Source organism: Epinephelus moara, chromosome 3, assembly GCF_006386435.1.
Source record: "Epinephelus moara isolate mb chromosome 3, YSFRI_EMoa_1.0, whole genome shotgun sequence".
Taxonomy (NCBI): domain Eukaryota; kingdom Metazoa; phylum Chordata; class Actinopteri; order Perciformes; family Serranidae; genus Epinephelus; species Epinephelus moara.
Window position 1 is genome coordinate 15,652,097 of NC_065508.1, and position 20,029 is coordinate 15,672,125.

Below are 20,029 nucleotides of genomic sequence, written 5' to 3' on the forward strand. Positions count from 1 at the left end.
TTGGCAAACAGCGAATTGGCCCATTACCGCCACCAACTGGTGGAGTGTGGATCAAAATGACTATTACTATTTGCGTTGGGTCCCGCCGGGTCCCAATGCAGCCCTCTATGTCAGAGTACAAAAGTTACCCGGGCCATGGCCCCCCTGGCCTCCCCGGTTCCGCGGTCTATGTAACTCACCCATTTTAACGTTATTAAAGGATAACTGTACCATTTTTCAACATGATCTGCATCGAAACAAATTTGGGGTGTAGTATGACATAAAAATGTTTTTTATAGTGTTTCTGTATCTCAGGGGCCTGCTTCAAAATCTTTCCGCAAACCAGTGTCATCAGTGGTGCCCGGGAGAACTACAGGCTCTTTCGGCTTCTATCCCTAGTATCCATCTCTGGATATCCAAGGAGTTTTTGTTTCTCTAGATACTGCCAAAAAAAATCTTTCCTCTTGTCACGTATTGCAAACTAGCTGCATGTTCACATAAATGGATGAGGATATTTTTTACTCTGTATTTGGCAACTCAGATTTTCAGGCAGGATGTTTTTTCAACCTACAAACGAATTTCAGCGGAGAGATAAAGAGAATTCAGCTGAGCTGTAAAGGAGGGCACCGCCAACGGGGGCCCTTCAGAACCTGAGTTGCTAGGAGCAAAAAGCAACTGGTTGTGCTTTTGCTCAAACTGGCCTCCAATGCCAACAGAAAAGAAATCATTCTGCTGTGTGCGTTACCATGTGAGAAAGTTTTACTCCTCACTTGGACAGAGGTGTGCGAGAGACTATGGTTGGACTATTGGACAAATGTTTTGATGATTGGCTGAGTATATCGCCATTTTTGGTGGTCATTTTATTTTGCCTCTGTCTCCAAAGAATGACTGAGAGCTGCTGCTCCGGCATCAGCTGAGAGACAGTCGGGGAATACAGCACGTGGAGCATTTCACATTACACTCAATTAATTAGGGATTTATTTCGACCAACCCAGGTTGATGGTTTTTGGAACATCGGACCAAAGAACCCTGAGTTTTAGTGGGTTTTATTTTGTTTCTGTCACATTTGAATGAAGTGCTTAAATATAAGGGCAGTCGTAGGTTGTCGGGCCAACTATGGCCAGTTGGAAAATCACTGGAGACCGTCTTCAGGATTGGGAAGATAAATTGGAAAAAACAACCAAGTCCAGTAGGGCCAAGAGGGCAGGTGATCATTGAGTGAATATTTTTGTTATCTATAGCTATGTTTTGGCCAGCAAAGTAGTGGCTTTTGGCTTCCAGGTACTATATGATAAGGCATGTTTGTTGTTAATGACACTGATGGTGTTACATTTATTCTGATTTTTCAGGTGCTCTAGTCAAACAGTGAAGTCAGTTATTTCAGATGCCTTTACTTGTTGTAAACAGAGCCGCATTTGAGGCACCCACCTCCACATTCTGGACAAGTTTGGGGAGTTATCTGGGGAATGAACTTTAGGAGTTTGGGTGCATTGCATCCTTGTACATGTAGGCCTGGCAACAACGGCTGTGCAAGAGGGAAAACTCAGAAAAACTCACCTTCGCTGTCAATGAAGCATGCACTGAGGAATTTATTGCTTCAGTTGGTGGCATTTACCATCAACACTGATTGGATATCCACCTTAAATGTGCAAAATACGCATGATTAAGGACATTCCTGGTTTGATTCACTAGCCTGCGGATAGTGTCCTCAGGCTCTTTCACAGATTCAACCCTCACTTCTCCACAGCTCCACCCTCTTGTCCAAATGTAATCACCTTGGGTCACTTCTGGCTCAAAAAATCCAAGATGGCGACGGCCAAAATGGCAAACTCTAGGCTTTAAAATGGGAGTCCACAACCAATGGTGGGCGTCAGGGTGGTTACATCTATATTTTTATCCAGTCTGTGTCTATCTCACATCCATTCCCATTTTGATGTTAAGTTTTAATGCTATATCATGAAGTTACTTCATTACCAAAGGCAAAGGCAGGAAAAGCACACTTGCAAATAAGCTGTCATTTAGCCAGGTCAGCCTCACTTAACTTGATCTACAGCAACATAAAAATGAGGCCCAACGTGGTGTCAGTTCATCAGGTGCATTGCCCCCCATGTGTTCACTGCGTGTTTAGCTGGAGGCCAATGACAATAAGCAATAAACTGTGTCCCTTGAGTCATTATCTTTGCGTATTGCCTCAGGACGGTGCCCACAATGTCACTACAACACAGCATAGGTGTCACAAAGAGGTAAAGTCATTGAATCCAGCTTCATTAAGTCTTATGATTCCATTAGATAGTCTTATTTTTTTCATCAAAATGAAGCAACCACTCAGAGTGCGTATGTAATGTTTTTCAAAGCCAGGTCACTGTCTAACATTGCAGACATGTTGTTAACAAATTTGACAAAATGGCTGTTTTTATGATTATTTATAGACCCTATACTGTGCATGTGAGAGTTTGTCGATGTGTTGCTCACAGAAAACATAAAACTATAAACCAGGCTCTAGGGTCCAGATTGCCTGTTGCCATTCACACATGGTCTGGTCATGGTGATTCACCAGATTTGGTTATTTTCAGGATGGGAAAAAAATCTGGACAGCGCTGACTATGAAACCATAAACACTGCTGTAGACCATCTTTCGCATGGATAAAACAAATGCTATGAAGTGTGTGTGTGTGTGTGTGTGTGTGTGTGTGTGTGTGTGTGTGTGTGTGTGCGTGTGTGCGTCGACAACACGTGTGCCTCTGTGCATGCGTGTGTGTTTTATGGGCGTTCGGCTTATGAGCAGATGATTCTACCGTGGACAGGGTATGTGTGTGTAATTGTGTTAAGGAGTGGAAATCAAATATGCTAGATTAAATGACAAAACAAACAGATGTGTGTCTCCCTGTAATGTGAGAAAACAAGGACGAGGTAGACAGATCTAATAAAGCAGGCAGTATGGCGGCAATAAGCTGAGTTAAGTAAGCTTGATTCCATCTATTAACACTGTTTACCATCTCCTTTATTACCCTGAGATGAATTGTGGCCCCTTAGCAAAAGCTGTGCTAAATCAAATAAGATTTAAATACATTACTTGTATTCATTCTGAACTTTTTTTTATGCTGATGATTATCTTAAAATAGAAATAGCCACACGTGTGCTATGGATATGTGTCACAATGTATATTTTCCTCAATGTTTTTGTGCTCTTGTGTACGAGTGGGTACGATGGCGCTGTGTACAGCCAAGTCACGAGGTGACAAAGAGTGTGTTAAGGTTTTACAGCAATCTGCTCACCGGTGGACTATTGGTTGTATTCCAAGGGCCTGGAAACATATGGCAAAACAGCTGCTTCTGTAGGAAAGATAAGCTAAACTCTCCATCATGCCATGTGACAGCTCAGAGAGCCACGTTGCACACATCGATCTCCATAGGCTTTTCACTGCGTGTCAGAGTCTGAATATATCTGCCACTGTGACAAAGGTAGCCCGAGGGGGGGAAGGAAGTACAGAAGGGGAGAGAATGATACGGGGTAAGGAAAGAGTTAAAAGGGAGGTAGAGTGAATGTGAAAAGGCAGGTGAGACAAACTCCTGAATGAGCAGAAGTTGAAGGGAGAAGAACAGAGACGGGAAAGAAGAGGAAAACAGGAAGGATGTCAGAATTGAACACAGTCCCCCACGAGACTTACACCCTAAGGGAATACTATGATCACTGCTGTGTGTTTGTGTATGTGTGGGCATGTGTGTGTCACAGTAGGTGGTGTCTGTATGAACTATCACACAGTTTATTTATGACGGCTCCCCGCTGATGGTTACAGAGACCGAGAACAACCTGCTTACAACTTGGAGCTTTTCTGTTCCGCCACCATCCAGTCACTCACCGTTCATTCTCTTGACAAAAAAAGTGTGTTTACATACACTTGATACCCAGGCCAGTAGCTCCAAGCCTAGTTTATGTGGTTTGGATAAATAAATATTCGTACTGTCAGCTAATAAGCATCAATTATTTGCAATGATCAGTTATATAAAATGTATGAATGAGGTGAGAGTGCATTGCAGGACAGATCAAAGTTCCTTCAGCTGACTCTGTTTTGTAAGTCAGTGGGCTTTCATCTCCAGATCACAGGTTTTTGAAAGTAGAGGCACTATGTTACATTCAGTGGACACTATAATTTCACACTCAAGATTCCGTGAAATGAAGTTAAAGCTACTTAAAGTGCTTTCTGACCACTAGGGGGCAGAAAAAAAAAGACTTGATACAATCACATTATCAAATTTCTTATAGCTATAGTTATCAAACAGCGGCCTAGTTACACAGCCAATAGAAACAGAGCAATGTTCAGCACCTGATACCACCACCTGAAATCCAATATTGCTGCAGTTGTAGCCCAGTTTGGTCCACCAACTACAGTTATTGGAACAACGGTCCAATGAACCAAAAGATTAAATAAAAAAGTACAGTGCTGTGTTGATTTTTTGTAGGGTCAGCAGTTACTACTCTTTAAAGGGGACCTATTACATTTTCTTATTTTATGTCATATACAGTATATAATGTTACTGTGTTGGATGTTCATATTAAGCATGACCAAAGTTTCAAATAATGAGGAAAGAAAAGTAATGGCTGTTAGCAAAAACTTCAGACCGTTCTGAATACTCTGTTTCCAACTGTTTATTTAATTTGGCAACAAGCTGACGTCAGCTTGTGACAGATTTCTTTATGGTCATCTGCTCCAGGCACATCCTGCAAATCTTTACAGTAGCCTACACTATTACATATAGCTACATGCTAACATTTGGTTTAGAAGCTTTTATTGGTGATTTTTCACCGTAGAAAGTGCCGTGATACCCCACAATATCATTCCCAGGCTGTAAATACATTGCTACATGTAGCTACATGCTAACGTCAGAAAAGCACTTAATCTTACTGATGTTGTCCATTTCTCCCCGATTTTGGATGATATTTCTACTGGAACATGTTTGTTGGTGAAGATTTTGGTTTAGAAGCTTTTACTGGTGATTTTCACAGCAGAAAGTGCCGTGATACCCCACTACAGTCATTCCCAGGCTGTAAGCACACTGCTACATATAGCTACATGCTAACATTCAGTTTAGAATTTTTTATTGGTGATTGTTCACATTAGAAAGTGCCGTGACACCCCGCTACAGTCATTCCCAGGCTGTAAGTACACTGCTACATGTAGCTACATGCTAACGTCAGGAAAGCACTTAATCTTGCTGATGTTGTCCATTTCTCCTCGATTTTGGATGATATTTCTACTGGAACATGTTTGTTGGTGAAGATTTGGGTTTAGAAGCTTTTTACTGGTGATTTTCACAGCAGAAAGTGCCTCTATACTGTGTCAGTCATTTTGTGGCTACAACAATGGTGCGGTGATGCAGAGAGCACAGATACAAAAGAACCAGAAATGCTGACCACTCAGCGCAGCGTGGGCTTTTTTGGGAAGAGACAGGTGCTAAACGGAGTCATAGAAGGAGTGTCTTGCACCGAAGGTCTTAGTCTAAAGACTAAGCTTTAGTGTGGTGAAAAGTGGTGTGTGCAGAGGTCCACAGGTATGGAAGAGATTCATAGCATTTCGGAAAAATGTCATTTTCTGTGTCTGTTTTCAAAGAGAGCCTTAAGCGGCAGTGACTACAAAAATATGTTAAAGCATAAACACCCTAAACAGCTGTAACTTCTAAACCAGTTTCACTCATATCCATTTACATTATTCTGTTATTTATGTTGTCTTACCAATGAAACCATTGTTTAGACTGATGGAATAAATGTCTTGGGACCATTTAGTAGTTAGCATTAGGTTAGTTTAGTCTCTTGGTTTTGGTTAGTCTTAAGAGTTCTGTTGGTTATAAATGTTATTGTATTTTATATGCACTTTGTTTTCTTAAATCTAGACAACATGTTCATAAACACATTTTAAAATACAATTTGCTTCATGCTTGCTTTTGGACATGACGCTATCATACTTGCAATAAGTTGATTTTCTTTACTGAATATGAGACAGTAGAAAAGATTAAAATAACACACTGTATAAAAAAAGAAAACAGTTAAATTTTCGCAGTTTCGCGTGTGTCTTCATGTGTATTCTGTCCAATCAGGAGTATTGTGAGCGTGTGAGAGGTGACCATTGTGTAATCAAGTGGGAATACTCTGCTCATGGCATGGTAAAATGGGGGAATGAGAGAGTGGAATGAAAAGTGTTTTATTCAATTTCAGCTTGCCAGGACTTACCGAACTGTTGTGTTGGTTGCCTGGTAACTGTAATACTCGGATATACAAGTGCACAGAGTGTAGTGAATAAGACTCCCACCATTTTTGTCTTTTTTTTTTCCCTGCTTGTGTTCTCTCTTAAATTCTCTGTGTCTGCCTATAGCTGTATATATACTGTAAATTCAGCTGTTGTTACCAGTGAATAGTTGTAAAACCGTATATTTCGTCTTTCGTCTTCAGGACCTGTCTTTTTTTTTCTTCCTGGGTATTGACTGGGAGAGATCACAGAGCCACAGTTGTGACAGGGAACTCATACCTTGACAGCAGGGATGAAAGGCAGGAATAGAGCGAGGTCAGACTTTGCTGAGGGAATATTTCACAAAGCCATCAGTGTCATGTAGAAAGCAGTGTTGGTAGAGATGTGACACCCGCTGCCCTGTTTCTCTGTCGGCCCCTCTCCCTCTTGACCAGTGACACAGCAGCAAGGTGTGGATTTTTTTTTCTGAACGCTGGTGTGTGTGTGCATTTGTGTGTAAGACAGGAATAGTGTAGCTTTTTATGGGGTTTTTTGTCATTTGCCCCTGAATATACTGTGATGCTGAAGACCAGAAAATGTGGGCAAATTAACTTAAGTGAAAAGTCACTAAAAGATCACAGGAAATTATCAGTCTCTCTCTTTCACCCCCTCATGCTATCTATCTTACACCCTGGCGAGCTGTGAAATAGCACTAACAAAACATAATCATCTCCATCAGCTACTGAGAATTGGCTATCAAGATTTGATGGCTCTCAAATATAAACAAACAATATGTATGTGAGTCGGAAGACTGTCCGGCAGCTGGCTTATATCTCCAGGCGTGCTTTCACAAGTACTTTTTGCTCCCTCTCCGACAATGAATTTCAGCCTATTTACAGTATGTTTATCAGCCAAAATTGAAAATTCTATATTTGTTGCGTACAGGGAGAGAGTGATTTATTAATCTGTAATCGAAAAGAAAGCACAGTATTTTTTTATAACCCGCAGACTCGGCACCTGCGGTTATATTCTCTTTGTTCTTCCTCTCTCATTCTTTTTCAGGGGCTGTCTCTTAGAGCTGCACAAGTTTTCAGGCTCACTGGAGGCATTCCAATAGATCCATCAATTTGGCAAAGCAGTGTGTGTGAAGCATAAGAGTCATTCCCTCGGGATACACACGCAAATACGCAGACACACACACACACACGCGCGCTAATAGACAATCTATGTTGTTTATTTGGCTCTCTTCTGTGTTTTTACCGGCAGGAAGTCTCAGAGGTGACGCTCTTGTTGCTGGTTAGGTCGTCTGTGTTGTGGTTCCCTTTGTGTTTTTACACGGCTGTATATCAGCCTATATGGTTTTCACCAAGCTGCTCGTTGAACCCTCCCATATCGTGGCATATTCTCTGCTAGACGACGGTCCTGTCTCTGCTTCCCCTCTTTGATTACAGTGCTGTCAATCACACCCTACTATGATGGTGCACCAGTGTGTGCATGCATGACTGTAGTCTGTCCTGAGAACAAAGGCGTCAGTTGCGGATTGTTGGAATCAGGTTTTGTTTTGTTGTTGTTATTGTAGTTGTTGTTTTAGTTTTAATAAAATAAAAAATAACAACTTATTTCAATTGTATTGCTTTAAAATTAATCATTTGCACTTAGCCTGTGTAATAAAAATATGTAACCTATTATTATTGCATGTTATTAGTGCTTGCTTGTGTGTGTCTATGACAGCGCTACATATGCTCAACATGTAATATGGTATTTTGTGGTTGAACTTATTAACATCACAGTAAATTACAATCATTCCTCCATAATTTTTGACACTGTGTCTTGAAAGCATTTTGCTCAGCTGCTTTAGATAAAGTGCCCAACAGCCTATACAAATGGTGTCTGTGGCTGTAGGTGTTTTTTCTGGTATCAAATGAATTCAAACAAGTTATTAAAGACAGGAATCAGTCTGTCTTGTTAAGCCTTATTTTTAAACTGCAGGAAATTCACCTATTTAGTAGGGATGTCCCGATCCAGCTTTTTCACTTCCGATCCGATACCGACATTACAGCCTTGAGTTTTGGCCGATACCGGTCCGATCCAAGCACGTATTATACATATTCACTTATTTTGTTGTCAGTCATCTTAGAAAAGGTTTGATCAAGCGATATTACTCTAACAAGAACAACTACTTAATCGGGTTAGTTAGAATGATCCACAACAGTTGGTGTGAGAAACTGACCCGTTTATTGTTAACAGGGTTAAATTAACAAACTTTAAACTTGAACATTAACATTAAATAAAAAATATAGCTGGTTTGCTTTGGCTGCTTTGGCCCTTTAATAAATAGAAAATAAATCAACACAAGAAATCTTTAAAATGTCTAACATTGAAATTAAAATAGCAGCAAGACTCCACACACTTGTGCTTTGGCCCCCTAATAAATAAAAAATAGATTAACACCACAAGACATTGTTGACATTTAACAAAGAATGCAGCCTTTCCTTTTCAGTTATTTTAGTAGTGTCAGTGCCAACCATCCATGGCTCCAATTTCACTAATTGTGCCCAAAACAATGTCATCAGTGCTCTTTACTTAAACAGTACGAGTGTAAACCAAATAAAAATATCACTCTCAAAAAACCAGAGCAGAAAACAAATAGTCAGTTAACTAAATTGACCGCTACTCTTCCTACCCTCCGTGTGTGTCTGCCGTCTGCATGCTGGCCTGGTGGATTGATAGTAAGAGCTGGAGCGGATCACTGGAATGGACCTGGATCGGACTCCATGAAAAACTGGATCGCACTTCTTGGATCGGCATTTTTCCATGGAGTCCGATCCGATGCCGATGCACGTTTTTTGCTAATATCGGCGGCCGATACCGATCCGAATATCGGATCGGGACATCCCTACTATTTAGTGCCAAACTTGCCTTTTGTTAGCTTTGGTTTGAACACCTTTTGGCCCAACACATTGTCACACCCAACTCGTCAAGTCCAGATGCTTGGTCAGTGGCCCCACAAGTCAACCTAAATGTGCTTTCACACCTGCTCTGTTTGGTTCGGTTCAGTCAAACTCAAGTTCGTTTGCCCTCTAAGTGTGGTTCCTTTGGGCAGGTATCAACACAGCAATTGCACTCGGGTGCGCACCAAAACAACCGGACTGAGACCTACTTGAAGAGGTGGTCTCGGTCCGGTTACAAACAAACTCTGGTGGGGTTCGTTTGTGGTGAGAACGTGTTCCGACCGACGTGTTTACGGATAGTTTGGGTTAAACATGAGCATGTTACAGTCCTGGAGGATTATTAATGTGCAAACATTGTTTTCTAGTTGGAGCCGCGCCTCGTTTTCAAACTGTATGGTTTGACTGAAATGAACAATGACAGCAATATAGTCCACGATGACCAGCGCTAAAATCAACCTGCGTAGCTGTCCCTCCGTTGTGACATTAGAAAGTGTCACATTTATCTTGCAAGTGTACTCTTCTTGAATGTTTTGTTTACTTCCTGGATTTTTCCCACATGGAAATTCTGACCAATAAAGAGCAGCTTTCTCACGCAAGGCATTTTATTTGGTCCGTTTGTAAATGCTGCCGTGAGAACATGAACCAGCTCTCTGCAATTATGCAAATTTGTAACAAAATTAATCCCTGATTTGGACCAAAGCAAGACAACTCTAGGTCTGAAAGCACCCCTAAAATGCTTTTTAAACCACAGTAGGAGCCTGAAGCGTCAAAAAAATTCCACCACCCGGGGAGTCTCTTACCGCCGCTAAAGGGTGGCTTGGTGCATCAATGTTGGAGGCCAAGCATTGGTATTGGACGAGTTGGGAGACCGAGACCAGGTTGCTTGGTCACCTCCTAGAAATGAGCATGTAATTCAATGCATTTCTTTGTTTTTTAAACAAGTTTAAACAAATGACCAATAATAATTGGACCTGCGCTCTCTGTGCATGCAAACATGCACACATGCAAATATTAGGCATTGAAAATGTGAGAGATCTATATGTCTGTTAAAACAGTTTTCAGTAGCATAGTAGGTTCTCAAAGTCATGTCATATAATATACATACCTTTCAATGAAGCACTGCCCCCGCCTGACCACACACACGCATTTATAGACAAATAATTACTCTCTGTATGTTTACATAAAACTGAAGCCAAACAGGCATCAGCTAAACAAACAAGAAAATCAATTGTAAAATGTTCATAAAATCTGTAATTTCCACTGGAAATCAAACGAAGCGCAGCCTTCACTCATCAACAACATGATATCTACAGTATGCCCATGTCCTTATGGGCCTTACAAGCTCATTAGAAAGCAACAAGCTTCCTTGCATGATCCAGATGATGTGACGCTACTAATTAAAAGGTGCCACACTGTAAGGTCTCAATTTGCTGATGAGCTAAATCAGGACATTCTCTTTCAGGGTTGAATGATCGGAGGGTTTCAGCACTCTGTGATTGACATTCAAGATAGAGACAATGCTGTTACCGCATGTACGCAGCAGATACAGGCGCACTGCTCTTCCCTACAGTTATCTAATCCCTTGCTCTGTCTTCTGTCTTTGTTCCTCTTTTTTTTTTCCCCTCTCTTTTTTCTGGCGTCTGCCTTCTCTTGCTGTCCATCCAACCTCTCTTTTCTACTTGGGGGCTCCAGTGATGGCTTCAAAAGGCAAAGCTCGAGGTAAGTCGTGGCTGCATTTGCCTGCTGTGCCTCTGACTCAGCCTTACAAAACTAACATCAGTAAAGTAAAACTGTATTTACTTTTTTATTTTGAAAAAATATAATTGACTGATGTCACGCTTGTTTGCTTTTATTCTCTTGTTTGTTTGTTTTGTTTTGAAAGGTTTTTGTCAGAGCTTTCAAATAGCTGTTTTGTTTTAATGGTTTTTTAGCTGTATTGTCATAAATACATTAACTACACTATGCATTGTTTGCTACCCAAAAAGTGAAAACCATGACTCGGACAAAATGATTTGCTGAATGTGTTGTAAAGCACCACCACCACATGAAGCTCATCTTATATTCATAGATATTTTTTTCCCTTTTTTGCTTGTAAATTATTTAAGCTCATAAACTCTAAAGAGCACAGTCCAAGGTCATACGATTAATAATCGAGTATTTAATTGTGTGATATTGCCCTTTACCATTGCCAGGCACTGGAGAGGTGGCAGTAAATTACAGTGATCAAAATCTTCTCCATCATTCCGTGTGTCTGCAAGACAGCAGTGAGAACGGATTATAGATCAGAGTGAGTCGGAGAGCAGAGAGGGAGAGTGTTTATTTGAGAGGAGATAACCTGATTTCATTCAGCTGTGTGCTTCAGTAAATATGCCTCTCAAAACTAAGAATTTAGTCAACCGTGACTATAATCTCATTCTGTTTAGTTAGCATCGTTGGCTAATGATTATAGAAGCACAGGTCCTGAATACTGTCACATTCCTGTGCAGGGGTGTGATGACAAGTCAAATGAAAGGATAGACATCAGCTCAAAAAGGGCATACCTAACAAACGTCTGCACATCAAATTGTATTATCAAGTACTATAATTGGTGGGATGCAGCGTTTTTAGTTACTGATGCAAGTGATGAAGTGATTCTAGGTATGTGTTAAACTGTTTTCCTTAAACATGCAGAATCTGAGCCAAATATGAAAATAAAAGTAGACTGGAGCTTCAAAGCTTTCAAATTCTAAATCAACATTTGAATGCTGTTTAAAGTAAGTGTTTCTGCACAGTTGCAGATAAAGATTATGCTACACAAATAAGACGCGTAAGTGTGGTTTGCCGAAATAATTACATTCTTCTGCAGCCAATAGGTGTGATCATGTATTTCAAGGGAGGAGGAATTTCTTTGTAACATAGCTCAACATGTTACAGGAGTCAAAAGATTACAGACTGGCTGCGGATAATATAAACTGTACCCAACTTTTAGTTTGACCACATTTGACCTTTCCTTTTGTGATGGTCCGACAAGCTGTCGGAGTAAGCATGGAGCCCACACTGTAACTAACTGCACTCCCTGAAGAAATATCATATTTTTGGAAAAATGAAACAGTGATTCCAGAGAGAAGCAGACAGAGGGGTCTACAGTCTGTGTTTGAAGGATATATCCAGGATGTCAAACTGACTCAGCAGCAACAACAGGTTAAAAAGACAAAGATAGTTAGAAGCTAAAGCCGAACTATAGGCTACAGATCACAGTGTAAAAGTGAACCACCACACCACTGCTGATCGCCACATAAGACAATGAATATAAAGGGAAACTTTGCTGATATTGACCCAGCTGTGTGGCGTCACAGTGTGTGCAGATGAACGTTGTTTGGGCTCGCCCCCGTGCTGCTGCCAGCATCCGGACCCCCGCCACCAGGGCAGGGATCTCCTGGGGAGTCAAACACCATTCATCTGTGCACAATGTGATGACACACAGCGGTTGAATATCAGCGAAGTTTCCCTGCTTCCCTTCACTGGTTCCTGTACAGCAGGGTCGGTCTTTTTTTCACTGTTATAATCATTAAAAAGTGTGTATACATTGAGGGCCGAATTCACTAAAGGATTGCGTGGCTTTTGCGGCCACTAAACTGGTAAAAATGGAGCAAACAGATACCGTCTAATTCACAAAGCACGCGCAGAGGGTGAAATGCTCCACTAACTGCGCTGCCAAGCAGATTGCGTCTCGGTGCTCCGGTGTTATTTGCACGTATTTAAATGAGGTAATATGCATATATTTGGCGCAAAAATTGCCCCTTTCTATGCAAATGAGCCTCATTGATAAACAACGTCTAATTCACTAACACCAGCGCTAATAGCCACACGCAGTTTGAGTGAAGTAAATAACGTCTTTAGAAAGCTGGTGCAAACTGGGCGCTCCTCTGTGGAAGCCTCTCGCCCAGACTTTCCAGTGATCGTGGCAGCAGTGATCGTCTGTTAAATCAGTCTGTAAATAATATTTTGACATTATTATTATAATCATTATTACTTTAATGGCATCCGAAGATATTGATGCGTTGAACAGGTGACAGTCTGCGGTCGTTCTCAAAACGCACTTCTGTCACGCACTTCAAAAGCAACTTTCAATAATTTATTTTACGAAACGGGGGAAACAAACGTGAACAAAAACGGTTCCATAATTCATATTAAATTCAAAAGATAACGAAAAAACAGCTACAAGTGAGAGGGAATAGTGATAAAGTGGTCAAACTTGGTCAAATCCACAGCCTCAACCCATCCGACACTGTTAGACTGACTCACCAGCAGACATCACTACATGAGGGTATACAGTATTCAGTACTTTGCCAAACAAAGTCTGCCATTGTTCTGCCACGGTGTTCTTGGCGCAAAGCCAGCATTTATACTTTGCCATGTGTGGCTTATTGCAATCAGGGGCAAATCAGGGGCAAACTGCACTCAGCTGCCAAACTTTGTGGGCGTGTTTGCGCTGGTATATCATTAGCGCAATATCCTTTGTGAATAGGACGTTAAGACGGAGCAAACTGCGGGTGCAAATGAAGTGCAATTCAAGGTGCTATCAGCGGCCGCAGTTCATTCTTTGTGAATTCGGCCCTCAGTAGGCTATATCTTCAGTAGCTAGCTAGCTAACCCTACACTTTTCAGGGTTTGATTTTAATTTTGGAACAGGGAAGAAAAATGTATCTTTAACCAACCTCTCCAGGTACCGAGTATCATTAATACAGGACGTGCCCCAGGCACAACATTTAGCTCCAAATCCACAAAACCAGCCTGAAAACTAAGGAAATCTGAAACGATTGCATTAGAGTCAATGGAGCACAGCTGTGTTGTTGTCGGACCCTGGTCTGAGCCGGCCCAATGCTACGTTATGATTAGCCAGTCTATGTCCAGGGGGGGACAACTTTCCATAGACATTGCATGGCAGCTGGCTGCAGGCCGCACTTCACCGGTGTTTGGTGTGTTCTTGGCATCCAAAAACAACACTTTCACTGTGCTCAAAAAAACGTTGCTTTCCTGCTTGCTTGGTCCAGCAGCAGTCTTACAGCTCCATAAATCACATTAATTCATCAAAGAAAGTTGATTTAATAAAAAATTTTAAAAAAGACTTCAAATCTTGGCAGAGATGACATCATAAGATATAATGACAGACATTCAGAGTTTCATTTGAAAACCTCAATAGAAGCTTTAAATGTAAAGAAAGACTAAGATTTGGTATAGCCCCTATACATATATGAAAATATAAAAAAAAAAGCCAGTCAAAAAACCCCACTGCATGTACACACCTTGATCCGAATTAAATATGCTATCTATTAAAAAAAAATCTAATCCAGTTGACAGATAAAAAAATCTTTGTGTAAATGCTCTTTCCAATTACTTTCTGTTTTCAGAAAATCTATACCCTTTCTGCACATGCTCATCTAGCGGAGTTCAAAGCGTTCCCCTGTAAAGACGCACCACACTCTTCCATTGTTTGACGTTTATGAACACCCTCCACCACTTACCCATGTGGTGCGTCTTTCCCAGGGGATTCTGTATTTAAAAATGTGGTGTTTACCAGGGAGATTGTGAATCATAGTGGGTAGCTGGTCTTCTGTTTAATAAACGCAGTGGTGTGCTCTGATAAAACTGCTGCTTTTGTACAAACAACAGTAAATCAGTCATGCTGCATTTCAAGTGCTCTAAGCAAGGTTTGTCGTTTGCAGAAGTTTGTCTATTGTGGAGCGCTAGATTTAAAATATTGCTCATATCAAAATCCTTACAGTACTGGCTCCCTTTTTCCTCCTCCTCCTCATCATCCTCCACAGCAGCAGCATCAACATCACGTTTTCTTCTAAAGCCTCACTTTGCGGGATTTCTTCATTTTCCCGCCGCCTCTGAATGTGTAATTAATTTAAACCATCTCTCTCCAGGCCAGCATCTAGCCGCCTGTGTTTGACTGAAAGATCTCATTTACTGTTGACCCTCCTCTCTTTAAAGGCCACCCTTACCTGGCTATCATCCTTTTCCATCTCACTGTGACAGTATAGGAAATCCATTGCACTCTTAATAGGGGAGCGGAGAATGTGTAGATCAGAGTCAAGCACATGCCTCCCCTCCTGCCTCTCTCGCCGTTATAATGAGGCTATTGGTAGGAAAACATAACAAGCCAGATAAGATTCATGCTGATCAGTGGGCAGATAAAGCCTCAGTTCACCTCAAAGCACATAGTTCATCAGCATGTGTGCCTGAGAGACAGATCTGTATGTGACTAAAGGACTAAGTGACTAGTTAAGGGTGTCTTTGGCATACTGTATATTCATTTGTTAATGTGTACTTATATATAGTACATCCAATTACTGTATACAGCACCAAAGATTAATTCAGCCTGTCACTTCACCTTTTTTTTTATTGGTGGAAGATTAAATCAGGGTTATTTTAAGAAAATGTGACAACCTAATGGCATCTCTGCGAGGGATGCAAATGAGCATGAAAAAAGAACCTCATTAAACACAACACACAGATGTATGCCACCTGTATAGGATGTGTGTGTGTGTGTGTGTGTGTGTGTGTGTGTGCGCGCACATACTTGTCTTACTTGTGAGCGTTGCACACTCTGTTCATGATGGATAACGTTCCTGATACCAACTAAGGTTTTTATAGTGGAAATAAGTCTTCAAATCAGGTGTTCTTTAAAAGTCTGACTCTGTCGACCCCCCTTAAGCCCTGTCTTTCTCTTGCTCTGTGTGAATAAGTTGGATATGGGTGAATAAATGCTGCAGGGATAGCGTTAGCATGTAGCGTTTGTGTTGCCCCTTGTTTCCGTCTATAGTTCCACCTGTTGACACACTGTTGTGATGTCAGCGTAAATGAGTTGACATGTTTAAGGTATTCCCACTGATGTAACCTTACTGTTGTGCTGCACAGTGGCTCCCAACTAGTGGGTTGTGGCCCAAAAGTGGGTCACAGGTTCATTCTGAATGGGCCGCAAGTGACTTGCGAATGTGTCAAGTTGGTAAAAAAAAAAAAAAAAACACAGTTAATTTTTAAGTACAGTGAATTTCCAGTACAGAGTTTTTATTTTGAAGTGCCATTTCCTATTCCTTTTCCAGTGAGTGATTAATGACAGCTACTTAACAGAAAAAGCAAACCACCCCAATGACATGGCCAAACGCATGATGCTGAATACATTAAACAGTGTGGACCTTTAATGACTAGGGAGAAATCTGGACCTCATGGCTGGACCAGTTGGGAAACACTGGTGTAGCAGATGCGACATACGGTTGTTTTTGGCAGCCCCATGCCATCATCCTAATATATCCCAGTCAATCAAAAGTGGCTCCAAATGCCAGACCTGTAGGTTATTGAAGGATTTTATATTTCTGCTCTGGTAATTGAATTACTAACCTTTTTGCAATGAGCTAGATTAGCGTGACGTGCCTCCCAGCGTGTCTCACTTAAGTAGAATGTTTTGGTTTATGGGGTGGGAGAGGCAGACAGTATGTTATGTGTTTCGGCATGTGGGCTGCCTTGTTTAGCGCAGTGGTACTGGGAACATTTTACTAAACACAGTGTAAGCTGTATATTTTATTTCCTCGATGCAGTTGGATAGTTCAACGTATCGTTCGGTTTGTAATAGGTACCAAACCAAAGCCTTGCATCGAACGGTTCAATACGAATACAAGTATCGAGCAGTTTGTATGGTATCCTACAGAAATGCTGACACAACAGTTAGTATGATATCTGATGAATTAACGTCCCACAAATGATGTTATGTCCTTAAAGTTACTGAGGTTAGGTCTTGGAAAAGAAACATGGTGAGGACGTACCTTAAAAATACTCAAAGTTCACTCAAAGTTCATACGGTACCAAACACGCATCTCGAGTGGGAAGTCCTGGGTGAGAATTCGCTTTTTTGTGACCCATCCACCACTCCAAGCTGCCTCCTGACAAGACCGCTCAGGACTGCTTCCTTGTTTACTCCCATTAACACAGCGGTCACGTGATCGCAGCCTTTCAAAATACACGGGATACGTACAAATTTGGGTGCATTACTTTTACATTACATGAGTGCAAAATGAAAAAATAAATTGTTTTAGTATTATTCTTTGTCATACTTCTCTTTTGAGGATAATCATGAAATACATTTTGAAACTACTAGTCCCATGATGCTTTGGGTAATGGAAACAGAAGGTATAATGCCCTTAAGCCCCATTTTCTTTCATTTGCCATATTTGTTCACATTTTGGCTGGTGATACTATTAAAAGTATTATACTATTAAAAAACTATTAAAACTATGACCTATTAAGGTGATTATTTTAAGGTGAATTTTTATAATTTTTTAGAGAATTTATGGACATTGAAGATATAGCTACTTTCAAGAGTTACCTCAGATTATGTAGTCAGATGTGCTCATACTGGGTTAGGCCAGTCTGAGATTTGCTTTGAGACGAGATCTTCACTGTCAGCTCTACCCTGCCTGGAAGTTGTGGTAAAAGAGCATTGCAGCCTGACACACGAGCCAAATGATAAGAGCTGTTTTTAAAACCAGCCCTTTCTGTTCACTGCATCTTGCAGATCTCCCCTGGGGCGAGAAGCATTTCCCCAGATCACTCTTAAATGAACAGTATCTGTCAACACATCACCAGACATTAGAAAATCACACTGCGGCATGTTGATTTGGGGAGTTTGGGAGTTTTTTGGTGGCAGCAATGATTAGTCTGATTTCCCCCATGAATGCCACCCTAGTCTGCGATCATTCTGCCCTCGCCCTGTGTGAAGGCATAAAAAATGAATTGCTTCCTGTGATAAAAAGAAGTCGAGCGCATTTCTCCTCCACATCAGTTTGAGAAAATTTGAGAATGTCCTTAGATACAGTCAATCTGATTTCCCTGACCTTATGCTTCTATGACATTTAATTTACAAAAAACTACCAAGCCAGCAAGCGTGTGCATGACTGCTAATATTGCTTTGCCATTGCTTAGCCTTATATTTAAGAGGAAATAGAGTGGAATATTTGAGCCTAGATATACTGTACATAGCCCGAGCTTTGCCTTCTGTGTCCTTGTAGCACTGAAAGTACACCAGATGAGACAGGGATTTCGCTTTTTCTAAAAAGAATGAACTGAAAATGACATTTAGTGTATATTACACTGCTCACTTGTCGCCGGCACTTCTCACTGGTATCACACAACCCACACACACTATCAATTCTTACATGCAGCATGCACACAGAGAAATGCATTTATACCTGCTTGTGTTTCATGCGTAACTCAGGTCAGCATTATTTAAATACCTGTTTCACATGTCTGCGTAACATCTCAGAGAGTGTAAGAAACAAGTCCTATTTAGCTGGAAGGAAGCATTTAAGATGTTGTTCATTTTTCCCTCAGTTGTTTACTCCGGTCCCTCATTCCGTGCTTTCACTTATCTGTCAAAATATGTACTTTGTCCTTACCCACATTCGCTTTTGCTCTCAGCTTCTGCTCGCTTTTGCAAGCTGGAAGAAAGCAGTGTATGAAGTATTTATGAAGGCCAGGTTTACCTCTGTCATAAAACCATGAGATGTCTGCCCTTGGCTCAGAAAGGATAGTGAGATCCCTGGCCATTCTGGACTGGGCAAGCTTGAACTCAAGCAGCTTACACACAGAGAAGAGGTTTATATCTCTGCCCTTTAAATTGATGTGGCTGAGTCAAGGGCAGGAATACTGAGCAAATGATGTCTGCAAGCGGGTCTGGTCACCAATTTGAGATTTTTTTTTTCTTTAAACGATAAAATATAGTTTATGTACTGATATTGTATACATATTGTTGGCAGTTCTTCTTTAGCAACAAAAAGAATGAAACTGCTGTGTGCTCCTGCATGTTTGTTTCCTCTTGTGCTTTGTACACACAAGAAAGTGCTATCATGGGAGAAATTTTTCCTGGATGTTTTTGGGTTTTTTTGTTTTTTGTCATCACCATATCAACGTCTGTTAACACCTTTCACAGCCCAGATGCGATTGGAAACATCCTCCCCCAATCTCAAAAACAAGCCAAAAAGATGTCACTCTCCCCTGTGACAGCTCGTGATTGCTACCGAACTGTCTTCTCTCTGTCAATCCATGCCACGCTTAAATAACACCTAATATCTCCTTGGAGAAGTAGGTGATATTTTGTTGATCTGACTTCAGTTGTTGGAGTTGGACGTCAACTTTGTGATGGCAGCACCAACAGCTGCCCAGTCTAATTACTGTATGTAAATGACAACAGCACTGCCATAGCCAGCCCCTCTGGTGCCGGATAATTAATTTCATATCTGCAGATCAGAAATGACTGTCCTGAGGTGGTTGTACACCAGCGCTGAATACAAAGGTAGCTCCACCCTCTGCAGGGGTTGCATTCAATTTGCTCACAGCAGGAATCTTATCGCTGTCAAAAGAGCAAGTTTAGATTGGAAATGTGCACACACACAAACACACACACACACACGGAAATTAACATACAGTTCACTCAGAAACACAAACAGAACAAAGCAGAGAAATGGAAGGTTTCATTACTTCAGTTGTAAGAACCAGAAAGGAAAGAACCTACATAACTCAATTTATGGCTGCTTGCGTAATAATAATGTGACTGATATGAATATGTCTAACTTGTACAGTGTAGCTTATTTAAGGTCACTAAACTTTAAAAAATGCATTATTACCATTTTTTCCAGCTTGGTGTTTGTGAACAGAATAAATATTACACATGCATTTATACTTCACATTTATATATCTTGATTGTTAGTTAGTTGCAGCTTATATCCTCAAATATATGGGGGAGAAAATGAGAGTATTTTCACTTTGCAGTGGAGTTAATGTAAATGTGTGTTTCCATTCCAAACAAAATTGCTCTAAATGCTTTTAATTTTGTTTTTAG

General features: G+C 40.9%; 1 protein-coding gene across 3 annotated transcripts in view; it reads left to right on the forward strand.

Annotated features, from left to right (window-relative positions):
- The window catches only part of cadm2a (cell adhesion molecule 2a), a 292,905-nt gene that overhangs the window by 180,982 nt on the left and 91,894 nt on the right, over positions 1-20,029 (forward strand). For 2 of the 3 annotated variants that reach the window (XM_050039311.1, XM_050039328.1), the window contains exon 2: positions 10,843-10,869. The exons of the other annotated variant lie outside the window; for it this stretch is intronic. In XM_050039311.1, the coding sequence (XP_049895268.1) occupies positions 10,843-10,869 (27 nt within the window). The remainder of the gene's footprint in view (positions 1-10,842; positions 10,870-20,029) is intronic. 3 annotated transcript variants of the gene reach the window in all.